General features: G+C 35.3%; 1 protein-coding gene across 1 annotated transcript in view; it reads right to left on the minus strand.

Annotated features, from left to right (window-relative positions):
- Positions 1–24891, minus strand: part of KBTBD12 (kelch repeat and BTB domain containing 12) — a 70331-nt gene extending 45440 nt beyond the window's left edge. The window contains exons 1-3 of the mRNA XM_024245040.3: positions 23710–24891; positions 19815–20085; positions 17563–17713 (exon numbers count right to left, since the gene is read on the minus strand). Coding sequence (XP_024100808.1) covers positions 17563–17713; positions 19815–20085; positions 23710–24779 — 1492 coding nt within the window. The 5' untranslated portion in view covers positions 24780–24891. The remainder of the gene's footprint in view (positions 1–17562; positions 17714–19814; positions 20086–23709) is intronic.
- Positions 24892–25098: the final 207 nt, after the last annotated feature.

A 25098-nucleotide genomic window follows, 5' to 3' on the forward strand; every position in this document is an offset into this window, starting at 1 on the left:
AGACAGATCCTTCCAGCTTACCATCCAAAGTCAGGAGTGGCGGGGAAGAGTGGCCCATGCTTAAGGAACAGGGCCGAAGCACAGAAGACTGAGACTTATTAAGGCTGCAACTTACCCTGGCCCATCCCAGGCCCTGATTGGACTGAGGGAATCAGTCCCTTGCTCTAACTTACCAAGGAAAGGCAGAATCCTCTCAGGGAGGAGATCATCAGGAGCCTCTGGTTCTTTTCCATAGCTCAGTATACAAGAAAAAAATCACCAGACATGGGCATAGGCAGGGAAATATGGCTGATCAAAGAAAAAAACCTAACAGAAGCAGACTTGTGAACTATCCAAATATTGAAATAACTGATTAATAATAAGATAAAGAAAATAGAAAAAAACAGATAGACAACAATGGATGAGAAAAGTAGAGAAATTCACAAAATAAGTGGAATCTATGAAAGAGAATAAGGTGGACATTCTAGAAATGAAAGATAAAGTATCTGCAAAGAAGAAGAAAATGGCTAGGTTAACAGCAGTCTGAATACAACGGAAGACAGGATAAGTGAACCTGAAGATAGTTCAATAAAAAATATTCAAACTGAGGTATGGGAAGAAAAAAGTATGGAAGAATTCCAGTAAGACCCCAAGAGACACATGGCACATAAAGGTCTAGTGTACAGAAAATGAGCATCTCACAAGGAAAGAAGGGAGAACAAAATAGAAGCAATATTTAAAAAGACAAAAGCTGAGAATTTCCCCAAAACTGATGAAAACATCAATCCATAAGTTCCAAAAGCACAGTGAACCCCAAGTAGAATAAAAACAAAGAACCCACACTTAGGCAGATCATAGTCAAATTGCTGAAAACAACAGTGAAAAGAGAAATCTTACATGAAGTCAGAGAAAAAAGGACACATTACCTTCAAAGGAACCACTATGAGACTGACATTTGCTTTTTAAATAAAAACTATGAAAGCCAGACGAAATAGACTGACATATTAAAGTGTTGACATATACTGCCAATATATAATTCTATAACCAGCAAAACATATACCTTGAAAATGAAGACAAATGAAGACACTTACAGACAATCAAAAGCCAAGAGAATTAATTACCAGAAAACTTGCACTACCATAAGTATTAAAGAAAAAAACTTAAAGGTAAAGACACTTTATTGAAAAGTTGGAAGCCTGTAACTTTAGGAAGGAATGAAGAATGCTGAAAATGGCAATTTTGTGAGTAAACATAACAGGTTGTTTAAAGAACCACAACCACAATTTAAGGGTATATAAACTGTATAACAAAAGTACAATGGGTGGAAGGAATGAAATTAAACTGTTGTCAGGTTCTTATATTGTTTGAGAAGAGGTAAAAGTATTAACTTAAGGTAGACTGTAATAAGCCAAGACTTCATATTGAAATCTCTGGGACAACTAATACAAAATAATATAAACAAGCCAGGCGTGGTGGCTCACACCTGTAATCCCAGCACTTTGAGAGACCAAGACAGGCAGATCACTTGAGGCCAGGAGTTCAAGACCAGCCTGGCCAACATGGTGAAACCCCATCTCTACTGAAAATACAAAAATTATCCAGGCATGGTGGCACATGCCTGTAGTATTAGCTACTCGGGAGGCTGAGGCAGGAAAGTCGCTTGAACCTGGGAAGCAAAGGTTGCAGTGAGCCGAGGTCGCACCACTGCACTCTAGCCTGGGTGACAGAGCAAGACTCTGTCTCAAAAAAAAAAAAAAAAAAAAAAAGAGAAAATAAAAAGACCAGTTCAGACTCAACAAAAACATAACCCAAATGAAAACTGGGGAAACAGACCTTTCTCAAAATAAATACAAATAACCAACAAGCATATGAAAAGATGCTCATCATCACTAGCCATTATGGAAATGCAAATCAAAACCACAGAGACCTCACCATTAAGATAGCTACTATTTGGCTGGGTGCGGTGGCTCACGCCTGTAATCCCAGCACTTTGGGAGGCCGAGGTGGGTGGATCACGAGGTCAGGAGATTGAGACCATCCTGGCTAACACGGTGAAACCCTGTCTCCACTAAAAATACAAAAAATTAGCTGGGCATTGTGGTGGGCACCTGTAGTCTCAGCTACTCAGGAGGCTGAGGTAGGAGAGTGGCGTGAACCTGGGAGGCGGAGCTTGCAGTGAGCCACGATTGTGCCACTGCACTCCAGCCTGGGTGACAGAGCGAGACTCCATCTCCAAAAAAAAAAAAAAAAAAAAGATAGCTACTATTAAAAAAAAAAAAACACAGAAAACAACAAGTGTTAGACCAGCCTAGGCAACATGGAGAAACCCCATCTCTACGAAAAAAAAAACAAAAAACAAAACAAAAACAAATACCAAAATTAGCTAGGTGGGTTGGTATGAGTCTGTGGTCCCAGCTACTTAGGAGGCTGAGGTGGGAAGAGCACCTGAGCCTGGGAGGTTGAGGCTACAGTGAGCCATGATTGTGCCAAGGACTCTAGCCTGAGCAACAAAGCAAGACCCTCTCTCAAAAAATAAAATAAAATAAATAACAAAAAATAAAATAAAATAGAATAAAATGTAGAGAAGAACATTTCCCCAGTACAGTAAAAGCCATTTAGGAGAATCCCACAGCTAACATCATAATCAGTGGGGAGGAACCTCAAAGCTTATTCTTTAAGATTAATTACAATGCAAGGATGCCTAGCCACTCCTATACAACATAGTACTGGAATTACTAGCAGGAGCAAATAGACAAGAAAAAGAAGTAAAAGCCACACACACTGGAAAGGAAGAAGTAAAATTATCTGTTTGCAGATGACACGATCCTACATATAGACAAGCCTAAAGATTCCACAAAAAAAATGTTAGAATTAATAAATTCAGTGAAGTTAAAGGATACAAAATCAACACACAAAAATCAGTTGCATTCTTTATACCAACAACCACTTATCTGAGAAGGAAATAGAGAAATCTCATTTACAACAGTACCCAAAAGGATAAAATACTTAGAAATAAATGTAACCAAGAAAGTGGATAATCTCTGCACTGAACACTTTATAAAACACTGATAAAAAAAATAAGATACAAATCAATGGAAGCATATCCCATGTTTGTAGATTAAAAGAATTAATATTGTTAAAATGTGCATATTACCCAAAGTGATATATAGATTGAACACAATCCCCATCAAAATTTCAATGAAAATTTTCACAGAAATAGAAAAAAACTATTCTAAAATCTGTGTGGAACCATGAAAGACTCCAAATTGCTGAAGTAATCTTGAGAAAAAAGAACAAAGTGAGAGTCACCAACTTCCTGATTTCAAGTTCTATTACAAAGCTATAGTGATCAAAACAGTATGGTACTGGCAATAAAAACAGACACATAAACCAATAAAATGGAATAGAGAGCCCAGAAATAAACCCAAGGATATACAGTCAACTAATTTTTGACAAGGTGCCAAGAATATACAATGGTGAAAGGACAGTCTCTTCAATAAATAATGTCAGGAAAAATGAATATCCACATGTAAAAAATGAAATTGGACCTTATCTTACACTATACACAAAAAGCAACTCAAAATGGATTAAAGACTTAAACATAAGACCTGAAACGGCAAAACTCCTAGAAGAAAACATAGGGAAAAGTTGCTTGACATTGGCCTTGGCAATTTTTTGAATATGACACCAAAACCTTAGGCAACAAAAGCAAAAAATAAACAAGTCAGACTACATCAAACCAAAAAGCTTCTGTACAGAAAAGAAAAAAAAATGAAAAGGCAACCTGCATATTGAAAGAAAATATTTGCAAATCATGTATCTGAAAAGGGTTAATATCCAAAATATATTAGGAACTCACAAAATTCAATAGCAAAAAAACCCAAATAACCTAATTAAAGAATGGGCAAGGGACCTGAATAGATTTTTTTTTTTCAAATTCTATTTGTATATCAAAAAAGATATACAAATGCCCAATAGGTATATGAAAAAAACATTCAACATCACTAATCAATAGGGAAATGCAAATCCAAACCACAGTGAGACATCACCTCATACCTGTTAGGATGGCTATTATCAAAAAGTGTTGACAATATAGAGAAAAGGGAACCCTTGTACACTGTTGATGGGAATGGAAATTGGTATGGCCATTATGGAAAAAAGTATGGAGTTTCCTCAAAAAAACAGAAATAGAACTACCATGTGACCTAACAATCCCTCTTCTGTGTATACACACAAAGGAAATGAAATCAGTGCCTCAAAGAGACTGCTATAGTTTGGATATGGCTTGTCTCCACCAAAAGTCATGCTGAAATTTGATCCCCAATGTGGCAGTGTTGGAAGTGGGGTCAAGTGGGAGATTGTTTGGGTCATGGAGACATATCCTTCATAAATGGCTTGGTGCTGTTTTCAAAGTGGTGAGTTCTCTCTCTGGGCAGACTGGATTAGTTCTCATGAGAATAAATTAGTTCATGCAAGAGTCTGTTGTTATAAAGCCAGCACGCCCCTGGGATCTGTCTCTTCACACAGGTCAGCTTCCTCTTTGACCTTCTTTGCCATGTTATGGTGAAGCAAGAAAGCCCTTGCCAGAAGCTAAGGTCACGTCCTTGAACTTCCCAGTCTGCAGAACCGTGAGCTAAATAAACCTCTTTTCCTCATACATTACCCAGTCTCTGGTATTCTGTTACAGCAACACAAGATGGACTATAGTTATATATATATATATATATATATATATATATATATATAGTTATATATAGTTGTATATGTAGTTATATAGTTATATATAGTTATATATCTATAACTAACACAAGCATGCTCATCTTTGTTGCAGCGTTCACAATAGTCAAGATATGGAAACAATCTAAATGTTCATTAACGGATGACTGAATAAAGAAATGGAATATTATTCAGCCTTAAAAAATGAGAGCATGCAATTTGTAACAACATGGATAAACTAGACATTACACTAAGTGAAATAAGCCAGACACAGAAAAATATTGCATGAACTCAGCTATGTGGAATATATGTAGAATGAATAAGTCTAAAGATCCATAGTACAGCATGATGACTACAGTTAATACTGTATCATATTCTGAAAATTTGCTAAGAGTAGATATCAGGTACTCCCACCACACATACACATAAAAGGTATGTGAGGAGACAGATATGTTAATTAGCTTGATTATAGTAATCTTTTCACTATGTATATCAAAATATGTTGTATGCCTTAAATACATACATTTTTTAAAAGTAAATGATTGACCTTTTGTATTTGCTGACTACACTAAACCCCTTTATTAGTTCTAGAAATTTAAAAAATAGGCCCTTTGAGATTTTCTACATAGATGATCATGTCATTTGGAAATAGGGACAGGCTCATTTCTTCCCTTCTGCACAACTTTCTTTCTTTATTGTATTAAAACTTCCACTATGATGTTGAATAATAGTGTTAAGTGTATTCTTGCCTTTTTCATGAACTTAGAGGGAAAGCATATAAATTTGCCATTAAGAATGATATTGGCCGGGCATGATGGTTCATGCCTGTAATCCCAGTACTTTGGGAGGCTGAGGTGGGTGGATCACTTCAGATCAGGAGTTCAAGACCAGCCTGGCCAACATGGTGAAACCCCGTCTCTACTAAGAATACAAAAATGAGCTGGGCCTGATGGCAGGTGCCCGTAACCCCAGCTACTTGGGAGGCTGGGGAGGAGAATTGCTTGAACCTGAAAGATTCCGTCTGGGAGATGGAGGTTGCAGTGAGCTGAGATTGCACCACTGCACTCCAGCCTAGGCAACAGAGTGAGACTCCATCTCAAAAAATAAAAATCATAAAAAATTAGAATGATGTTACCTGTAGATTTTTCATAGGTGTCCTTTATCAGATTGAGAGGTTGAGGAAATTCTCTTCTCTTCTTGGTTTGCTGAGAATTTTTCATTATGAACAAATGTTATACTCTTTCAAATGATTTTCAGGCAACAATTGATGTGATTATGTGGCTTTTTTTTCTGCAGACTATAATATGGTAGATCATATTGATTGATTTCTGAATATTGAACTAATCTTGCATTCTCAGGAAAAAACACGTTCGGCATGGTATGTTCTTTACATATACTGCTGGGTTGAACTTCCTAATATTTTGTTGAGGATTTGCATGTTTGTGTTTATGAGTGATATTGATCTGTAGTTTTCTTTTTCTGTACTGTCTTGTCTGGTTTGGTGTTAGGTAATGCTGGCCTATAAAATGAGATGGGAAGTTTTCCCTCTTCCAAATTCTAAAAGAGGTTGCAGAATTGCTGTTATTTTTAAATGCTTGGTTAAATTCACGAGTGAAACCATTTGGACCTAGATATTTATTGCTTGAAATATTTTAAACTAAGAATTCAATGTATTTAATCATTTTGAGGTTATCTCTTTTATCTTAGGTGGCTTTTAGTAGTTTGTGGTTTTCAAAGAATTGGTCCATTTCATCTAAGTTGTCAAATGTATTTCTGTAGAGTTGTTTGTAGCACTGCCCTATTATCCTTTTAATATTTACAGAGACTGTAGTAATATCCCTTTTCATTTCTAATATTGGTAATCTGTACTGTATTCCTCTTTTTATTGGTTAGTCTTGCTAGTGTTTACCAACTGTATTGGCTTTTTCAAAGAAACAGCTTGGTTTCATTGATTTTCCTTATTTTTTCAGCCTCTAATTTCCCTGTTTTCTGCTCCTATCTTTATTTACTTTCTTCTACTTGATTTATGTTGTTCTTTTTCTAGTTTTTAAAAGCAGGGGCTTAGACTATACATGTGAGAACTTTCTTCTTTTCTAATACAAGCACTTAATGCCATAAATTCCTTCTAAACACTGCTTTAGCAGTACTCTTCGAACTTTGATATGTTGTGTTTCCATTTTCATTCAGCATAACATATTTTCTAATTTCTCTTGAGATTTCCTCTTTAACCCATGGATTATTTAGAAATGAGTTGCTCAATTTTCAAGTATTTGAAGACTATTCAGTTATCCTTATGTTACACTGTGGTCAGAGAATATACTTTGTATGATTTTACTTCCTTAAATTTTGTTAAGGTTTGTTTTATGACTCAGGATATGGTCTATCTTGGTGAACATTCCATGTGCTCTTTCTGGGTGGAGTGGGCAATAAATGTCAGTTAGATCTAGTTGGTTGATGGTGTTATTGAGCTCTTTCTGTATACAAGTACTCGTTGTTTTTCTATCTACTGGTTCTATTTATTACTGAGAAAGGAGTGTTAAATCTTCAGTTATAATTGTGGAGTTGTCTATTTCTCCTTTCAGTTTTGTTGGATTTCACTGCATGTAATTTGGTTCTGTTGTTAGGTACATACACATTTAGTATTGTTATGTCTTCTTAGTGAATCAATTATTTTATCATTATGTAATGTCCTTCTATACCTCTGGTAATTTTCTTTCTGCTGAAGTCTACGTTATTTGATCTTCACAAAGCCACCCCAGCTTTCTTTTGATCAGTGTTTGCATGGTATACGTTTTCCAGCCTTTTACTCTTAAACTACCTATATCATTATAGTTGAAGTGGGTTTCATGTACACAGAATATTTTTAGGTCATTCTATTTGTAATCCATTCTGACAATTTCTGTCTTCTAATTGATGTCATTAGAACATCTGCATTTAAGGTAATTATTTTTGTGGCTAGATTTAGATCTACTGATTTATTGCTTGCTTTATTTGGTCTCTCTGTGGTATTTTTTTCACCTTGTCTGATTTCTTTTAAATTATTTAAACATTTTTCAGTCTTCCAATCTCAATGAATTTATTGTGATTTTTACTATATCTCTTTGAATAGCGTTTCTTTTGGGATTACAAAATATGTACTTATTTCATAGTCTACTTAGTATCAATATTTTATCACTGTAACTGGCATGTTGGAATCTTCGCCTTATAGTTCCATTTACCCTCCCTCTTTCATGCTATGTAAATATATGTCTCATAGATTACACCTAAATATATTGAAAAACCCTCCCTGAGATCTCCCTGGTCCTTTCAGTTCCCAAATGTTCCCTTGTTCGGTTCTCTGGGTAGAAACTTGAGGTTCTAGTTACCCTTCTCTGCCATACATTTCTGCATTTGGATGCTTGTTGGGCTCAAGTGACAAGACAAGAGAGAAAGGAAAAGAGGAAAGCAACGTGGGTTGACCACACCCTCTTGGAACTGCAGCTTGACTAAATGGAGAGGAAGTTTCTTCTCCCTTTGAGTTTTGGCTCTTGCTGGTAAGCACTGCCATGGGATTGTCTAGGTATTGAGATGTAAGAGTACAGAGAAAAGAGAGAAAAAAGTGAGGGGATATCTACATTCTGATAGTTATAACCTCCCTTTTCAGTAACTCATGCCAGAGCCAGACAGATTTTCTTGGAGCTCTCTCTGTGCACAATGGCCACTTCCGGGTTTCTAGTTGCATTGACTTCAGGCTAGGGGCTATCAGAGGAGAAAACATAGTAAGTCCTATGGTAGTGGTACTTAAAATTCTGGTGTTCTTTCTTGATGTAACTACTTCTGTTTACAGAGTCTTCAAATACATGCATTCTGTCCATGTTTTATAGTTGTATTCAGTGGGAGAGAACGTGAAGTGTGCTTACTCCATTTTACCTAGAGCCAGAAACTCTATTAATCGATTTTGCTTTAAAGTATATTTTGGCTAATATTAATAAACAGCTATACTGGCTCTCTTTTAGTTAGAATTTATCTAAAATGTATTTTTCAATCAAGTCATATTTTAAGCAGAATACAGTTGGTTTTCTTTCCAACAGACTGATAATCTTTGCCTTTTAACTGAAGTATTTAGTGCATTTCCATTTAATATAATTGTTGATACATTTCATCTAATATCTAGCTTTTTATTTCATGTTATCAGTTGTCTTGTTTATTCTATTTCTTCTTTCTTACTTATTGCTTTCTTTTGCACTGATCTTTAATTCTATTTTTCCCATTTGTTAGTTTAAAATTTGTATACTCTGTATTCTCTTAGTGGTAAGCCTAGAAATTTAGCATGCATACTTAATGTCTGCATCAAATGTTGCAAATTTAATCCTTTCTTTGGTCCTCCTCCTGGATAATAAGGGGATCTTAGGACACTTTCACTCCACTCACCCCTGTCCCAACTTGTTATTATAATTTTGATTTCATTTCTTTTACTACTATTTTATCACTGTTTTAAAAAATTATTATTAGTCAATTTAATATTTGTAACTGATATCAAAATAGTCTATCTTAAATATTTAACTGTGAAATGTTTCCATTTATCCATATGTTTACCACATTCTTTGCTCTTCATTTCATCTTGTATTTTAGATCTTCAATCTGGGATCACATTTTTTGCTTAAAAACATACTTTAAAATTCCTTTATGGTGGTCTGCTGGTGGTCTGCTTTCAGTTTCACCTCATCTGAAAATGTCTTTATTTCATCCACATTCTTGAAAGACCATCTCATTAGGTATAGAATTCTACTTTAGCATTTATTTTCTCCTAGCACATTAAACATGCAATTTAACTGTCTTTTGGATTCCATTATTCTGTTGATAAGTCAGATGTCAATCTGTCACTTCTTGAAAGTAATCAGTCTGTTTTCTTAATCTGCTTTTAAGATATTCTCTTTTCATTGGTGTTTTTCAGTTTCATGATCACTACAAATCTAAGTATACATTTCTTGTTTGTTTGTTGTGCTTGGCATTCACTATTTTTGCTTGTTTGCGTGCATTAGTGCCTTTCACTGGTTTTAGAAAATCCTCACCCATTTTTCTTTAAATATTGCCTCTGTTCTGTTCTCTTTCCTCTCCTTATAGAACTCTGTTAAACATTATTAATCCACTCACTCTATTACCCATCTATCTTAACTTTTCTTCTACTTAAAAAAAATCTTTTTGATGTACTCTGGGCAAATGCTTCAGAACTCTCTTCTATTCACTAATTTTCAGAACTTTCTTCTATTCACTAATTTCCTCTTTATCTTTGTGTGATCCGCTCTCAAATATACCCATTGGGTTTTAATATTGTTATATACTTTTACATTCCTTGCAGTTATAAAGTCACTTCTTACCCAAACATTTTTGATCATTCTCTATCATTTTCTATTTCCTGATGATATTGTAAATTTTGTTCTTTTATTTCTTTAAACAGAGTAAGCACACTATTTGTCTGACACTTCCAGTATGTGAGGTCTCCACTGGTTTTTTGTTATTGTTGTTTGTTTTTTTTTCTGGCCATTATTTCCACCGGTTCTTGCTCAAGGTGTCTTGTTTCATTAACTGTGGAATGCTTGTTTTCCTTGGAAAATTATTTGTGGGAGATTTTTGAGGCCTAGGATAAAGATGTATTTCTTGAGAGAATGTGAATTTGCTTTTTCCAGGTACCTGAGCACACTACCAGTCTGAGGCATCTTAAAATAAATTCATGATTCAAGCTTTTTCTTTTCTTTTTTCCCACTTGGGTATGCGAATTTGGGTTGCAATTCCACTCAAGAGCTTATTTATGATTATTACTTCTCAGGGATGTATGAGCCTTTCATCAGTAACTTTCTCAGTGCCAAGATGTTTCTTTGAAGTCCTCTGAGATGAGAGATGTAAGGCAGGTTTACTTCTAGTATATGGTTACACAGAGGCTATAGCTCTTTGAAGTACCAGCTTTATGTGCATAGTAACTCTAATTAGATTTCCCACCTTGAGTAATTTTGGTAAGCTGCAAGCCGGGAAAACTAAAGCTTACAATTTTCCAGGCTTGATAAATGTTTGGGTGTCCTGCACGTTTACTTATTGAGACAACTTAGATACCACATTATACACCCATTGTGTGTACAATTTAGTGATTTTTAGTATATTTACAAAAGTATGCAGCCGTCAGCACAAACCAGTCAAGGTAAGTAAAGTTGGTTGATAGTGCTGTTCAAATCTTCTAAAACCTTGCTGATACTCTGTTTAATCCTATCAATTCTTGATAGTGGTATAAATCTCCACTGATGGTTGTTTGACGATTTCTCATCTCATTTTTTTTTTCTGGACTCCTGGGTGGAGTCTTGCTCTGTCACCCAGGCTGGAATGCAGTGGCATGATCTCAGCTCACTGCAACTTCTGCCTCCCGGGTTCAAGCGATTCTCCTGCCTCAGCCTCCCAAGTGGCTGGGACTATAGGCATATGCCACCATACCTGGCTAATTTTTTGTATTTTTAGTAGAGACAGGGTTTCACCACATTGGCCAGGCTGGTCTTGAACTTCTGACCTCAAGTGATCCACCTACCTCGGCCTCCCAAAGTATGAGATTATAGGCAAGAGCCACCATGCCCAGCCTCATCTCAGGTTTTGCTTCATGTATTTTAGGTCTCTATTTTTGGGTATGACACATTTATAATTGATATATTTTCCTGATATTATTGACAATTTTATTACCATGAAATTTTCCTGTTTGTCTGTAGTAAAAGTTCTACTCTATTTTGTCTGATGATATAGTCACTGAACCTCTCTTAATACTACTTTTTGCATTTTATGTCTTTCTTTATTGTAAAATGATAGTAAATATTTGTGTATTTGAATACAAAATGTGTCTCTTTAAAATTCCTTTATGGTGGTCTGCTGGTGGTCTGCTTTCAGTTTCACCTCATCTGAAAATGTCTTTATTTCATCCACATTCTTGAAAGACCATCTCATTAGGTATAGAATTCTACTTTAGCATTTATTTTCTCCTAGCACATTAAACATGCAATTTAACTGTCTTTTGGATTCCATTATTCTGTTGATAAGTCAGATGTCAATCTGTCACTTCTTGAAAGTAATCAGTCTGTTTTCTTAATCTGCTTTTAAGATATTCTCTTTTCATTGGTGTTTTTCAGTTTCATGATCACTACAAATCTAAGTATACATTTCTTGTTTGTTTGTTGTGCTTGGCATTCACTATTTTTGCTTGTTTGCGTGCATTAGTGCCTTTCACTGGTTTTAGAAAATCCTCACCCATTTTTCTTTAAATATTGCCTCTGTTCTGTTCTCTTTCCTCTCCTTATAGAACTCTGTTAAACATTATTAATCCACTCACTCTATTACCCATCTATCTTAACTTTTCTTCTACTTAAAGAGCACATATTTGGCCTTAATTTCTTATTCAGTATGAAAATCTCTGACTTTTGATTAGGGTGTTTGGTCCATTCCCTTTTGATGTAATTTTTGATAATGACTGGCTATACATCTGCCATTTTGCTATTTATTTTCTGTGTCTTGTAACTCTTTTTCTCTGTTCCTCCTTTGCTGCCTTCTCTTGTATTTAACACATTTTTAAGTGTACCATTTTCTTTTGTAACTTTCTTTGAGCAGGGGGCTCACTATATTGCCCAGGCTGGTCTTGAACTCTTGGGCTCAAGTGATCCTCCCACCTCAGCCTTCCAAGTAGCTGGGATTACAGGTGCATGCCACTGTGCCTGGCTTATTTAGTTGACTTTTAAACTATTTTTTAGAATCTCAATGGTTGCTCTAAAATTCTAACATGTATTTTACTTTATCATCCTCTATTTTAGGTTAATACTGAGTTGATTTCATTACAAACAGCAACTTTGTTCCAAAATAACTCCATTTTCTCCTCCTCTACTCTCTGATACTGTCATATATATTACAGCTGCATATGTGAAAAACCCAACTATATAGTATCACAATTGCTGCTTTACAGATTGTCCCCAACTTATGATGGTTTGACTTAGGATTTTTCAACTTCATGATGGGCTTATCAGGGTATAAAATACACTTTTTACTTTCTATTTTCAACCTATGATGGGTTTATTGGAACATAATGCCACTGTAAGTTGAGGAGCATCTGTATTCTTTTATATCTTTTAAATAAATTAAGAGAAGAAAAAAGAAAAACACGTACTATGCAGCCCTTTATATTTCTTTATATATTTACCATTTATTGTGCTATTCATTTCTTCCTGTGGACACAGGTTACTGTCTAGCATCACCTCCTTTCAGTCTGAAGGATTTCAGTGTTCCTTTGGTATTTCTTGTAAGTCTGCTAGCCACATATTATCTCCATCTTTATTCATCTGGGGATGTCTGTTTCACCTTAAGTTTTGAAGCACAGTTTTGCTGGATACAGAATTCTTGATTGATCAGTTTTTTTTCTTGTAACACTTAGAATATAATATTCCACTGCCTACTTGCCTCTATTGTTTCTGGTAAGTCTCATCTGTTAAGTATACTCTTGTTTCCTTCTACATGATATAGCATTTTATCTTGCTGCTTTTAAGAATTTTCTGTCTTTAGTAGTTCTTCTATTATGTAATTAGGTGAGGATTTCTGGGAATTTATCCTACATGAGGTCTGATAAACTTCTTGGATCTGTAGATTAATGTTTTCCCATCAAATTTCAGAAATTTTTGACCATCACTTCTCCCTCTCATTTCCTTTTGGGATTCCCATTAAACATCTGTTCATAGGTTTGATATTATTCCATCTGATTCTGAGCCCTGCTAATTTTTCTCCAATTTTTTCTCTCTTCTTCAGATTATATAATCTCTATAGATTTCAAGTTCATTGATTCTTTCTTCTAACATCTCAAATGTGCTCCTGAGCCCCTTCAGGGCATTTTTATTTGGTTTATTGTACTTCACAAGTTTAACATTTCCTCATATTTTCCTTTAATGCTTTAAAATTGGTGTTCATTAATTCTTTGAACATATATTTGATAGTCACTTTGAAGACTTTGCCTCCTAAATCCAACATCCAGGCTCACTCAGAGACAACTTTTATTGAATACTTCTGCACCACCCCCACCCCCAAATGGGTTACGCTTTTCTGTTTCTTTTCCTTTGCATGTGTTGTGATTTTTTTGTTGGTACTGGACATTATGGATAATATATTGTAGCAACTTTTTATCCTGATTTTATTTTTTTCCTTGAGGGTTTCTTTCTTTTCTGGCTGTTGACTGCCTTTCTGTTGTTGTTTTTAACTAATTTACCTAAACTGAATATGCCTCTTCTACTGTTTGCTGCAGTTTCCCCTCTGTTTTCAGAAATTATGATTTTTATATTTTAGCCTATGAGTTATCCTTATTTCTGCATAGCTTAGTCTCTGTCAATGACTGGTGGTTGTAGTCAAACACCAGTAAGGTTTCCACTCTCTCCTGGTGGATGTGCATGGGAGTACCTTAAAAGTTCAGATAGTTTCCAAGTCTGCTATGACATTTACCTTCTGCCTGGTCCTCTTGGATCTGCTCTGTACATGTGCTCAACCTACCAGTCATCTAGGAATATGTGGAGAGCTTGGGCTCGCTATGGGGCTGCATGTTTATGCAGCTTTCTTGGCCTCCAGGGGATGAGTTTATCAAGTCTCTCTGTGACTTTCTGATTTCCAGGATCTTCCTGTTAAATTTCTGGCCAGTTCTTTTGTAGGCTGTTGTACCAACCAGGACTAAGATCTCAGCCTAGGAGAACTGTAGGCTTTTCCTATTTTCCACCGTTTGAGTGTGGGTTTTCCACCCTCTACTCACAAACATGTCAGCCCCCTTTGACAAAAAAAAGCTGCTAGTTTTTGTAGCCAGCCCCACTCTAGCAGTATTACCATGTTGAATGAACTGGGGTGAGGAACAGCGCCTCACGAGAGAATGCTACAGACTGCCTGAAGTCTTACTTCAAGCTCAGTATTGTTTTTAAATAAAGAAACTATTCTCAGTTTGTTATTTATGATTGATTTCTAGAGATCTAGAATGGTTGTTTTTGACAAATTTGCCTGGTTTTGTTTTTATTTTTAAGTATAGAATGTTGACTTTTTCAGTTCTTCATAGTTGGAAATCTGCTTTCATTTGGCTTTTGGCCTGCTAAATTCTTACTGGCATGTCAGATCTTAAAAGGTTTCTAAAGATATGATGCTTTACAATGTTTTTAGGTTTTTTTCAGTCGGAGGATGAGTCTCGATATCTAGCCAGCTATATAGAAGACAGTTAATAATTTATCTGCTTTTATGACTATTAAGTGAAACTTTAAGCAAAGAATTTAGCAAAGTCTCTGTAACAAAGGGGCTCAATAAAAAAAGTTACAATATCTGAACACTTATATTGTAGGAATTATACTTATATTATCTTAATATCTCAAAGAGGTAGGCATTCCCATTTTAATATTAGCAACAACAATATCAAAAGATTTACCAGACCAAGAATATATAGGTAGTACGTCAGGATTTCAATCCAAATATACTCAACTCCAAAGCTAGTGCCTTCCCTACTTTACCATGCTGCCTTCCTGGTGAAGGAGGTTTCAGTGGCTGCTGTTTGGGAGATACCCTGTAGACTATCGAGGACATAGTGAGAAATTAAATCCATTATAGGGATTAGAAAGAGGGCTTATTGTTATACTAATTGACAGTGACCCAAAACACAGTGGGGGTACATATAGATTCCTAAAAGCAGATAGGGCTTTTGCTAAGATAATGTGAATGACTGAAACTAATAAGGTTTTAGGGTTCTATATGATAGTTGCCCAAATTCCAATTATATATACAGTAAACAATTAAATATGAACTAAGACTACTACAAAAATACCTAAACAACTGAACTACATTCCATTTCAAAGTTTATAAATATATTTGGGAATTAAGTAGCAAATGTTGAGGAAGTTGACCCTTTTGGGGCTGAATCTTACAGGGTGGTAAAGCTTACTGGGGTGATCATGAATTTGTTCTCCAGTTCTGAATATTCAAAAACTAGAGTGTAAGCTACTGTAAAAACCTTCCTAATTAGTCTCTCCACTTCCAGTTTCTTCTTCTCTTTGCTGTGTCCTTTATATGCTTATCTCACAAGTTTTTCTAAAACATTCTTTAATGGTGTTGCTTCTGTGTGGTTTTTTACTGCTCACTGGTATTTCCTTAATGCTTCATCCAAAGGCCTCTATAATCTGCTTCTCAGTTTACTACTCAGCTCTTTCTCTCACAACTCCCTGTCCCTGGTGGACTCATTTACCCTCTTTTATCCTCTACTCTCACCACTTTCATTCTCACCTCCAAACCACTGCTTATTCCATTCTCCTTATTTGTTCTTTTTTGCCCCCTCCCATTGCACCTTTTCCTGGAGCATGCTCTTTTCTAGACTTCATCCACTCAAATCTTACAAGTTCTTTTAAATCTACCTCCTTTCATTCATTCAATGGACAGTGTCCATGCCATGAAGTGTAAGCTCCCACGAGTGCCTTTCCCATGTAGTTTATCAAACAATATATTATCATTTAAATTCCACATCTAGCCTCATTGTGGCTCCACTTTAGGGGGAAATCTCATTCTTGTCCAATTGATATATCACTTTTATCCCATTTTTGGCTGCCCCCAACTTTAATATGTTTAGTAGATAGGCCCTTCATCCCCTTGAGTGATACACCTATCCTAGGTGATCTATCACAGGTTAGGGATTGTCTCTTCTAGGCCTGTGACATAGTATATGGTTATAACAAAGTAAGAAATATATATCAAGAGAAAAAACTTAATTATAAGTGAATCTCATAACTGATGTAGTCAGAAATTATGTTGTATAATGTTCTTGTTATTAAAATCATAAAATAACTACTAATACTTGAGTGCATTAATTATTTTGCTTCATGCTGTGCAAACAGCTAAGAGATAATGGCCTCCCTTTAGTAAAAAAAAATCATCATGATAGTACTTTCTATTTAAATGCTTAGTTTGCTTCCATTCCCTATTTCATATTTCTTCCTTGCCATTTCTTTGCTATCCATCATCTTCCCCATGTTTTTCTCGTTAGCCATCAATGCAGACTGGATGAAATAAAGAATTGGCATAGGTGTTATTTCATCAGTCCAGTCAACCTCCCTGCCTCATTGTTTCTTAGGGAGGTGAGGGAAGGTGATAGAGAATAATGTTAAGCAGATGGAATGTACTTAAAATGTTAGGTAGATGGAATGTACTTAAAAGAGCTAAGGACTTAACAAAACAGGAAAAATCAAGGAATGGAGAAGGATAGGGGATACATAGGGGATGTTGTGGAATTGTTTTTACCCACCTTAGTGGAACCGAAGTCTTTTACCAATTCTTGTTCGTTATGGTTAGTACAAGACCATACATATAAGAAGTACAAGACACACATAAGAAAAAAGTGCATTCAAATGAAAATTGTTTGATAACACCTCTCTAGAAATTTGGTGGGTTAGGCAAAATGAGGATTGGCACAATCTGTGGCACAGTCTTACCTATGGTGGCTTTCTCTTCTAATGGCACAGATCCATCACAGTTGATGCAAAGCCCACATTTCACTAACTAAAAGTGACCAAAGGCTTATTCCTATTTCAAAGTATATTACTTTGTAGTATATATAAGGATGTATCATTATTGTTTTTACATTCCAAGGCACTTGTAAATGCCATAAAAATAATTTTGCTCTCAATATGTCAATGGACTTCCTTTAATCTTATTTGACTGTACTCTAGAAAACAAGAAATAAAAGACAAAGTTCAGCTAGTTGTATATAAATTTGAGCTGGAATACAAGTGCAAAGGAGAACGTTTCATTTTTGCTGAGGCAAACTGCTGAGGAAAATAAAAGTAGTTATACTGTTAGCAATCTGCTTCTTCTTACCCAAAACATAAATCTCACTGTTGACTACAGCTGTACTGAATCGGTACTTAGAGTACTTCATGGGTGCCCGCACACTCCATTGATCTTGGCTGGGGTCATACTGCAACAGTTTGTTGCTTAATCGATCAGGTTCTTCATCAGGAAGATCCATCTGTATGAAATATGACAGCCAATATAATAACATATCATTTAGCGATCTTTGTGAGTACATGAATGCAATTAATCAAAGCAGACAGCCTAGGAGATAAATAGAGGTTAACTGCAGTGACTCATACTCACAAACACACCAAACCCCATGACGGGGGTTATAAGTATACTGTCAATATCAGAGGAATTTATATTCTGAAATAATGGGCCAAAGGTGTGTGGTTATAGCAAACAATTTGTGATCTTAGCAGTGAGACATTCTTTACAGCTTTTTTTTTTTTAAAGAAGCAACTGCAAAGCCTTAAAAACAAAACCAAGCTCTCTTGAATAGTATTTAAAGTGTAATTCTATTTTACCAAACTTTATAGTTGTTGATTTTAATATTTGTGAGAAACTAATTTTAATAATTTAGAAGGCATTTTCTTTATATTTTTCTAATCCACATGAAACAAGGTTGCCAAAACATTGTAGTGTCTTCATAATTATTTTTACACCATAATTATGGCCTACATAGGAATGGTGTGAATTCAATTTTCAAGATTTATTGACTAATATAAATTATTTGCAGTTATTTTAACATACTTATTTTATACATTTTTAATAACTAGAGAAGCTACAAATTAAACAACTTTATTCTTACACAGATGTAGCTTTTCCTATTCATAAATGTTAGGTGAAATAATGTTTTTTGTATACATGTATGTGGAACTTTATATGACTTCAAGCTAAGGATTCATGAGTGCCATTTTTTTGGGATACAAGTGTTCAACAAAGAAATAACTCGCATACTTATGAAAGTTTATGCAATTAATTTTAGTTAACCACTTTAAATATACCAAGAGTTATGCTCACCATGGCACACGCACAACCCTGTGTGATCTTGCAATTGTTATACAAGGTACTCAATCGGGTAGCAAAGCCTTTCCTCTATGAGGTAAACGTTCATGTTATCTGTTCAGAAACTTTATAAATTAACAAACGTTGACTTTATGGTTTTAATTTTCTTTCTAATTTAAGTATTTAATCTCTATTTTAGTGAAAAAAAATGCAAAGAAAAGCCTCTAAGTTGTTTTTGGGGCTTATGTATGCAAAATTAACTATGTAAATGGATAGTTTTGAAAAAGTTTAATTACAAATAATCTGTCAGGTTTCTCCTGCTAGCTGTGATGAAATCTGTAGTACTTTTTGACATATAGCAGAAAAAATTAAATGTGTTACATGTGAGGTTTAAGTTTTTAAAACAGTTATGATATACTATATATAAATGGCAAAATTCAAGCTTCTGGAATGAATGCAAATAGCATCAATTTTATTATGAATCAACTTTGGAGAAAGAAAAAATAATACAGGCAAAAATAAATTTACTTGATGCCATGAGGATGACCAATGACCTAGTGAGATTAATTTTTATTAGAAAGTCCGGCTGGCCAGGGCATGAGGCAGCTGAAGTGATCCTAAGAAGAGTGCTCCAAGGCACCAGGAGAGGACACCCGGAGGGGAGGAAGAAGGCCACTATGGCCACACAACCCTGACTTTTCATTCTGGTTTGCCATCACCTCACTGGGCTTCAATAGAAACAGCATTCTGGGTTCTCTGCCTGCTGATGCCCAATAAAAACATCAAGTGTTACAATCACAATATGCTTTCATAGAAATGATTGTGCCATCACAGATCGGTATTCTGGTGTCTCACTTAGAGTAAGAATTTTAAATATGGAAAAGGCCTATGAGTTACTTGCCTCAGGTCACAGAGCTATTAGACACACAGAACTGGATGAGGATCCAGCTTCTCTTCCTCCTAGTTAGATGCTCCCTACAGATAATCCCTCAGCACAAATATCTTTCATAATTAGCAAAAATGGGAGGATTATAAAGAGCACAGCATGAAAACTGAATCAAGTCACGTCTATGAAAACACATTTTAAAAATCCATTCTGCTAAATTGCTTTAACACTTTAAAACCTTGAGTTATATTCTATAAAACAGAAAGCATTTTACCAAAATGTAAGTCATACTCTTTTAGCATTCAACAACTACAACAATGTTTAACATAGCAGCCAGACTCAGTTTAGCCATGCCAATTATGTATACAGGAAATTTCTTAACCTGAGGGGTCCAGCCTCCAATTACATAAAGTTTATTATTCACTGTCACTACAGCATGACATGCCAATTGCAGTGGAAGGGGAGACACCCTTTTCCAATTGTCCCGTTCTACACAGTACTTATCAACACAATTTGTAATAAGATACTGGTTTTTAATTTTCATCTGTCCTCCTATAACATAAAGGTCATTATGAATACTGCCCAGAGCATAGAGTTCTCGAAATTCAGCTGTGCATAACTTTTCCCAAAACTGGTTTCCTCTATCATGATACCTGCAAGAGAGAGAGAGAGTATCCAGGATTAGAGGTAACATGAAAGCAATTTACCCGAGAAATACACTTATTTATTTTCTGACCAAAAATAATGAGATATGGTTCTTCCAATTGGAGGACAAAAAACAGTAATACAAGAAAATGATACAGGTTTGCTTTTTTTTAAGGAATAATGAACAAAATATAACGTGCTTTAAAATAATTAGCCACATATACCTGAAGAGTTTTGGGAAAAATATAGAGAAAAAGTATAGATTTTCCAGGAGTAGCCTTCATTTTCTAATTCTGGGAAAGAAAATCAAGAATGAATAGAAAGTTTTTCAGCAAATCATTTTTAATTTTACCATAAAAGTAAGCAAAAATACAAGAATGCCTTATTCTGTGGACAAGAAATATCACTTTCATACAAACATTAAAGAAATCACAGTTTTAGGGCAGAGAATCTAAAAACATCTCAATTCATAAATTTCTCTCAGAATGATTTAGAATATGTAGAATTTTAAGAACTGTTGTAGTTCCAGCTGGCTTACAACTGGGTCAAGAGCACTGTATAAAAACCTACCTGTAGATGTCTGCTGGGCACTTAACATCTATTTTAATCTACTAGATGTGGCAATTTCGGTAATTTCTTCCAGAGTATCACTCTAAGAGTCTTAAGAGCTAGGGACATTAGTATATATGGTCTCTCAATGCCTTCTAGAGTCCAACACATTAAATGATTATGTGTGTGACGGGGCATTGTATGGTCACTGGGTAGATGAGTTTGTGGCTATTCTTTGTCTTGCATCATGACTATGGTAAGTCTTTATCTCCAATCATGATTGAAGATACACAGTCTGAGATGGACAGAAGTACTTCATGGGGACAGAGGTGTAAAATATGTGAAATTAAATGTCCCAGAAAATCCAGAAAGTATATCTGGAATTCAAAATTAAACACACACACACACAAAAACAGGAAAACATGGAAATTAAGAAAAAAGTTGTTCTGTTTGGAAACAAATTAGGAACTTACGTGTGTTTTATACAGAGTACAATTTTTAAGTATAGACGACTTATTTTGCATTTAACACCTGACAGTTAATTCTATGGTAGGAGTTTTTCCAGTTGTCTAGGCCAACTCTTAACGTTCTTTCCCAGAGAGACATCTTTACTTGAGGCTTGACAGGGCAGTTAGAAGGCATGCTCCTTTCTAAGAGGGTATGTCTGGCTTGTCACAGCTGAATGCAGAAATTTATCAAGCCTTATGGTGGCTGTCTTCTATGTAATTCTAGGCAGAGAATCAAAGTCTCTAGAATCACAGGCAATATTTTTGTCACTATTTTTAATTGTATGAATTTTAGAAGAGAAAGGAGGAATAGGTATCTGTAATATATGTGGGGGCTACCAAAGTAAAGCCAACTGAATGAATATATAAATGAACTTTAAAAAATGGGTTTGGGTTTTCTGAGACATAGTTTAAGAAAATAGGCTAGGAATGAGGTACATCCCACAAAGGTTAGGAGGCAGATGTTTGCTGGGTGACTTCCTAATCTGATTTTTGTTTTCACATTTAGAACTGAAAACAGGGAGAGAAAATACCCAGATAAAACTCTAAAACTTACTATTAAGTGGATGTGACATAAAAAAGAAAACAATAGTGACAAAGGCCTTCATTGTTAATAGAGATTGATAGTTTAAAGACAAATGGAGATAAGTGAAGGAGATGGAAAGGTACATCTTTTTAAAAAAGAAATAATCTTCCAGAGTACTAGTCTACTTCCTCTTTTAAGTCAAGAAGAAATATATCTGCATGGAAATCTATGAGTAGAGGCAAGCTGAAGAACATCTGGACAAAGATAAAAAGAATAAGATACACAAATAATATAACAGGGATGTAGCACAGGATGATAAATTTCTTATGCATATCACAAAACTGGCACTACAGTGACCTTCAGTAGTGCTAGGAGATTTTAACTACACAGAACATCAGCTGGAAGTCTCATTTAAGCCTAAAGCAATGCTTCTGACAATTTCATTATTGGAAGAAATGGTGGAAGTAACTAATAACTTTTACTGTAACTCTGACCAATGTGGAGGGTGAGACGGTTGGTGATGGGAACCTGGTTGAGTTCAAGATAAATAGGAAGGAAAACATGGGGTATATAGTTAGACATTCGCTGTTAGAAAGGGAAATGGGCTTTCAACAAGTTAAAAGGAAAGATGTCTGAGGACCAAAACTGAAAGACAATTTGACAGGGTTGGAGGTTTACTAAAAATAAGATGTGATAGCAGAATTGTAGACTATCTTGAGGAGGAAGAAAAGAAAAACTATGTAAAGAACCTGAAGTACCGGGTCAAGAGGTTCTAAGGTGGAAAGAAGGGCACCCAACCAAGAGCAAATGTAAAACTGGTGGCATGGACCCCTGAGAACCACATCAGGAAGTCAAGGCTTCCTCTTCCTGTGGGGATCTGCTCTCCTGGCTCTGTAGTCTTTCCCTGATAATTCTGAAGAAGGCTGCTCCTGTGGCTCAGGGACATGCTTGGTACCCATGGGCACGGGTCTAGGTCACTCAGCCAGGGCTCTGCATTCTTTCTCCTACTAGGGGAGATTAGACACATCTTCAAAGTATGAATGTGGAAAAGGACAGGACTATGGCTTGAGACAGATAATGTAATGCTAGGAGATGACAGAAAAATAGTAGACCTCTTCATTCCCTCTTCGGTCCCATCTTTACTGCTAAGAATTACTTTCTGACTGAAAAGTCTGAACAAACCATGGTAAAAGAGAACTGAGAGGAGAAAAATATTGGGGGAAAGTTTTACTATGTAGTATTTATTCCATGTGCATATTTCTAATTTTCTCACTTAGATTTAAGTGTTAAATACTCATTTAATATGGGCTGAATAAACAGTAAATAAATGTATGTGTTCTCATAAGCAAAACCTAGATGATATGCTACTTCTTAGCAGGCATTCCTTCCTCTTACTACAATTCTAGGATTAAAGCATTCTTCAACTACAAACATTTTACGGTGTTGGAGATTTAAGCAAAATCCACAAATTAAGGACATAGAATGAAAACTGACAGATTATTAGTAATTTATGGTTAAGGAAAAAATTACTTATTGCTCTAAATTACGAACTAAAAAAAATTCAAAGGAGTCTGTGTTAATAAACTTTCCTTCTTGTTATATTAAGATCTTTAAAAACAAAGCAGTATATTAAATCCTATATATGGATAAATAAAGCGAAGAGTGAAAACTAAAATGGGATCATAACAAACACATATAACTTATGCAGATTCAATGATATGTTAACAAAGGAAGAGAAAAAATAATTTAAAAATGTGAGAGATTTAATTATGAAAGTTATATATAGGCTACACTTATATTTTATATAATATACATTATATATATTTATATATGCTATATTTATGAGTTATAGATTATATATATATAAATGTATACACACACACACACACACACACACAAAAGCGTGTTCTGTATACTATTCCTTACGGGAGATGTATAGGGTAATTTCGACTACAAATAATTTAAGATGTGATGACTTTTTGCAGTTCTTTCTTCTACTGCTGCTAGTATCAAAACAACATAATTAAGCAAATTTGCTGCTAGATACAAACCTATAAATTTCAACATTCTTGTTCTTTTGTCTAGAGAGTTTAGAGGCACTTGCTTCTCCAGCCACAATTATAGTATTATTTTCCATGACAACACCAGTACACACAGTTCCTAAACCCTCTCCATACTTGGGAGATGAGATGAAATAGGTTTTCCGTGATACAGGATCATAACAAAAACTGGCATCCCCATAGCTCCTATGTCTTGATCTGATTCCTGAAGAATTGTTGCCAATGCAAAGCAAAAGACTGGTAGTCTCCATGCCATAGCGCAGATTTAGAGAGTGCTGTTGGGGTGTCTTGATGGCTTTGAATGCATTTTGAATTATGTCAACACAATCTGCATCACACAGAAGCATTGTGTTCCTTCTTAGGGCTTGTCTTAAAAAAGAAGGATTTACAAGTTCCAATCTGACTTGCTTCAAAAGCTCAACAAGATGCTCTGTACGCAATTCTTTGTTATGATTTACCCATCTCAGAACTAAGTCCAGAATGCTCTCTTCTCTGGATATGTTAAGATCATCTGATTTAATAAGTGTCAAAAATTGGTGCACTTCGATTTCTAGTATTTCTTCATGTAAGCTCACCTCGGCAAAGTGCTGAAATAAATATTTCTTCGATCGATCAGATAAATCTTCAGCTCCAATCTGCTTTGCAAAATAATAGATACCTAAACAGTTGGAGGCATCCATGTGGTCCATCATATATTTTTGACACACACTGAAGACTTCTTCCATCTGCATAAAATAGGCAGCCATAGCTACAGTCTGTACATTGGCATTATTGATCTCCAAAGCTGCATTGTACATGTAATTTAATAACACCGACACACTTTCTGCTGTGATGTCATAAAGTATGACTTCCCTTTGATTACACTCAAGTAGTCCACAGGTGAACATAGCTTTGAAATAAGGGCTAAATGCAGCCAGGACCAGTCTGTGGCAAGGAAATTTCTCTCCTTCTGCTATGAGTACCACATCAATCATTTCTGCTAATTCTTTCATGTTCTTAATTTTATTCAGTAAATTCAAGCTATGTTGGTATTTTTCTTTTCCCTCAATCTTGCACTCCATGATCTACTCTCCAAAGTTTCCAACTAAGTCTTCTTTAAGTGTAGCTTGATTCCTGAGGGGCTATTTTCATGTCTGATTACTCACGAAGCTACAAAGATGTCAGGAAACATTTCTAAGGGAGAGAAAAAAGGCAGTTTTCTTCTAAGAAAAAATTCTCTGTAATTTAGATATGCAGCATTAGTTCTAAAAAGTATTTATAAACAAATATTATTCACTCCAAGCAGAGCAGTTTAAGACAACTACTTTTGTATCTAAAAATACTAATTTTGATTACATAAACAGTAATAAATTAACTGCTGTGACAAATTCTCCTAATCAG

Source organism: Pongo abelii, chromosome 2 (genome assembly GCF_028885655.2).
Source record: "Pongo abelii isolate AG06213 chromosome 2, NHGRI_mPonAbe1-v2.0_pri, whole genome shotgun sequence".
Lineage (NCBI taxonomy): Eukaryota > Metazoa > Chordata > Mammalia > Primates > Hominidae > Pongo > Pongo abelii.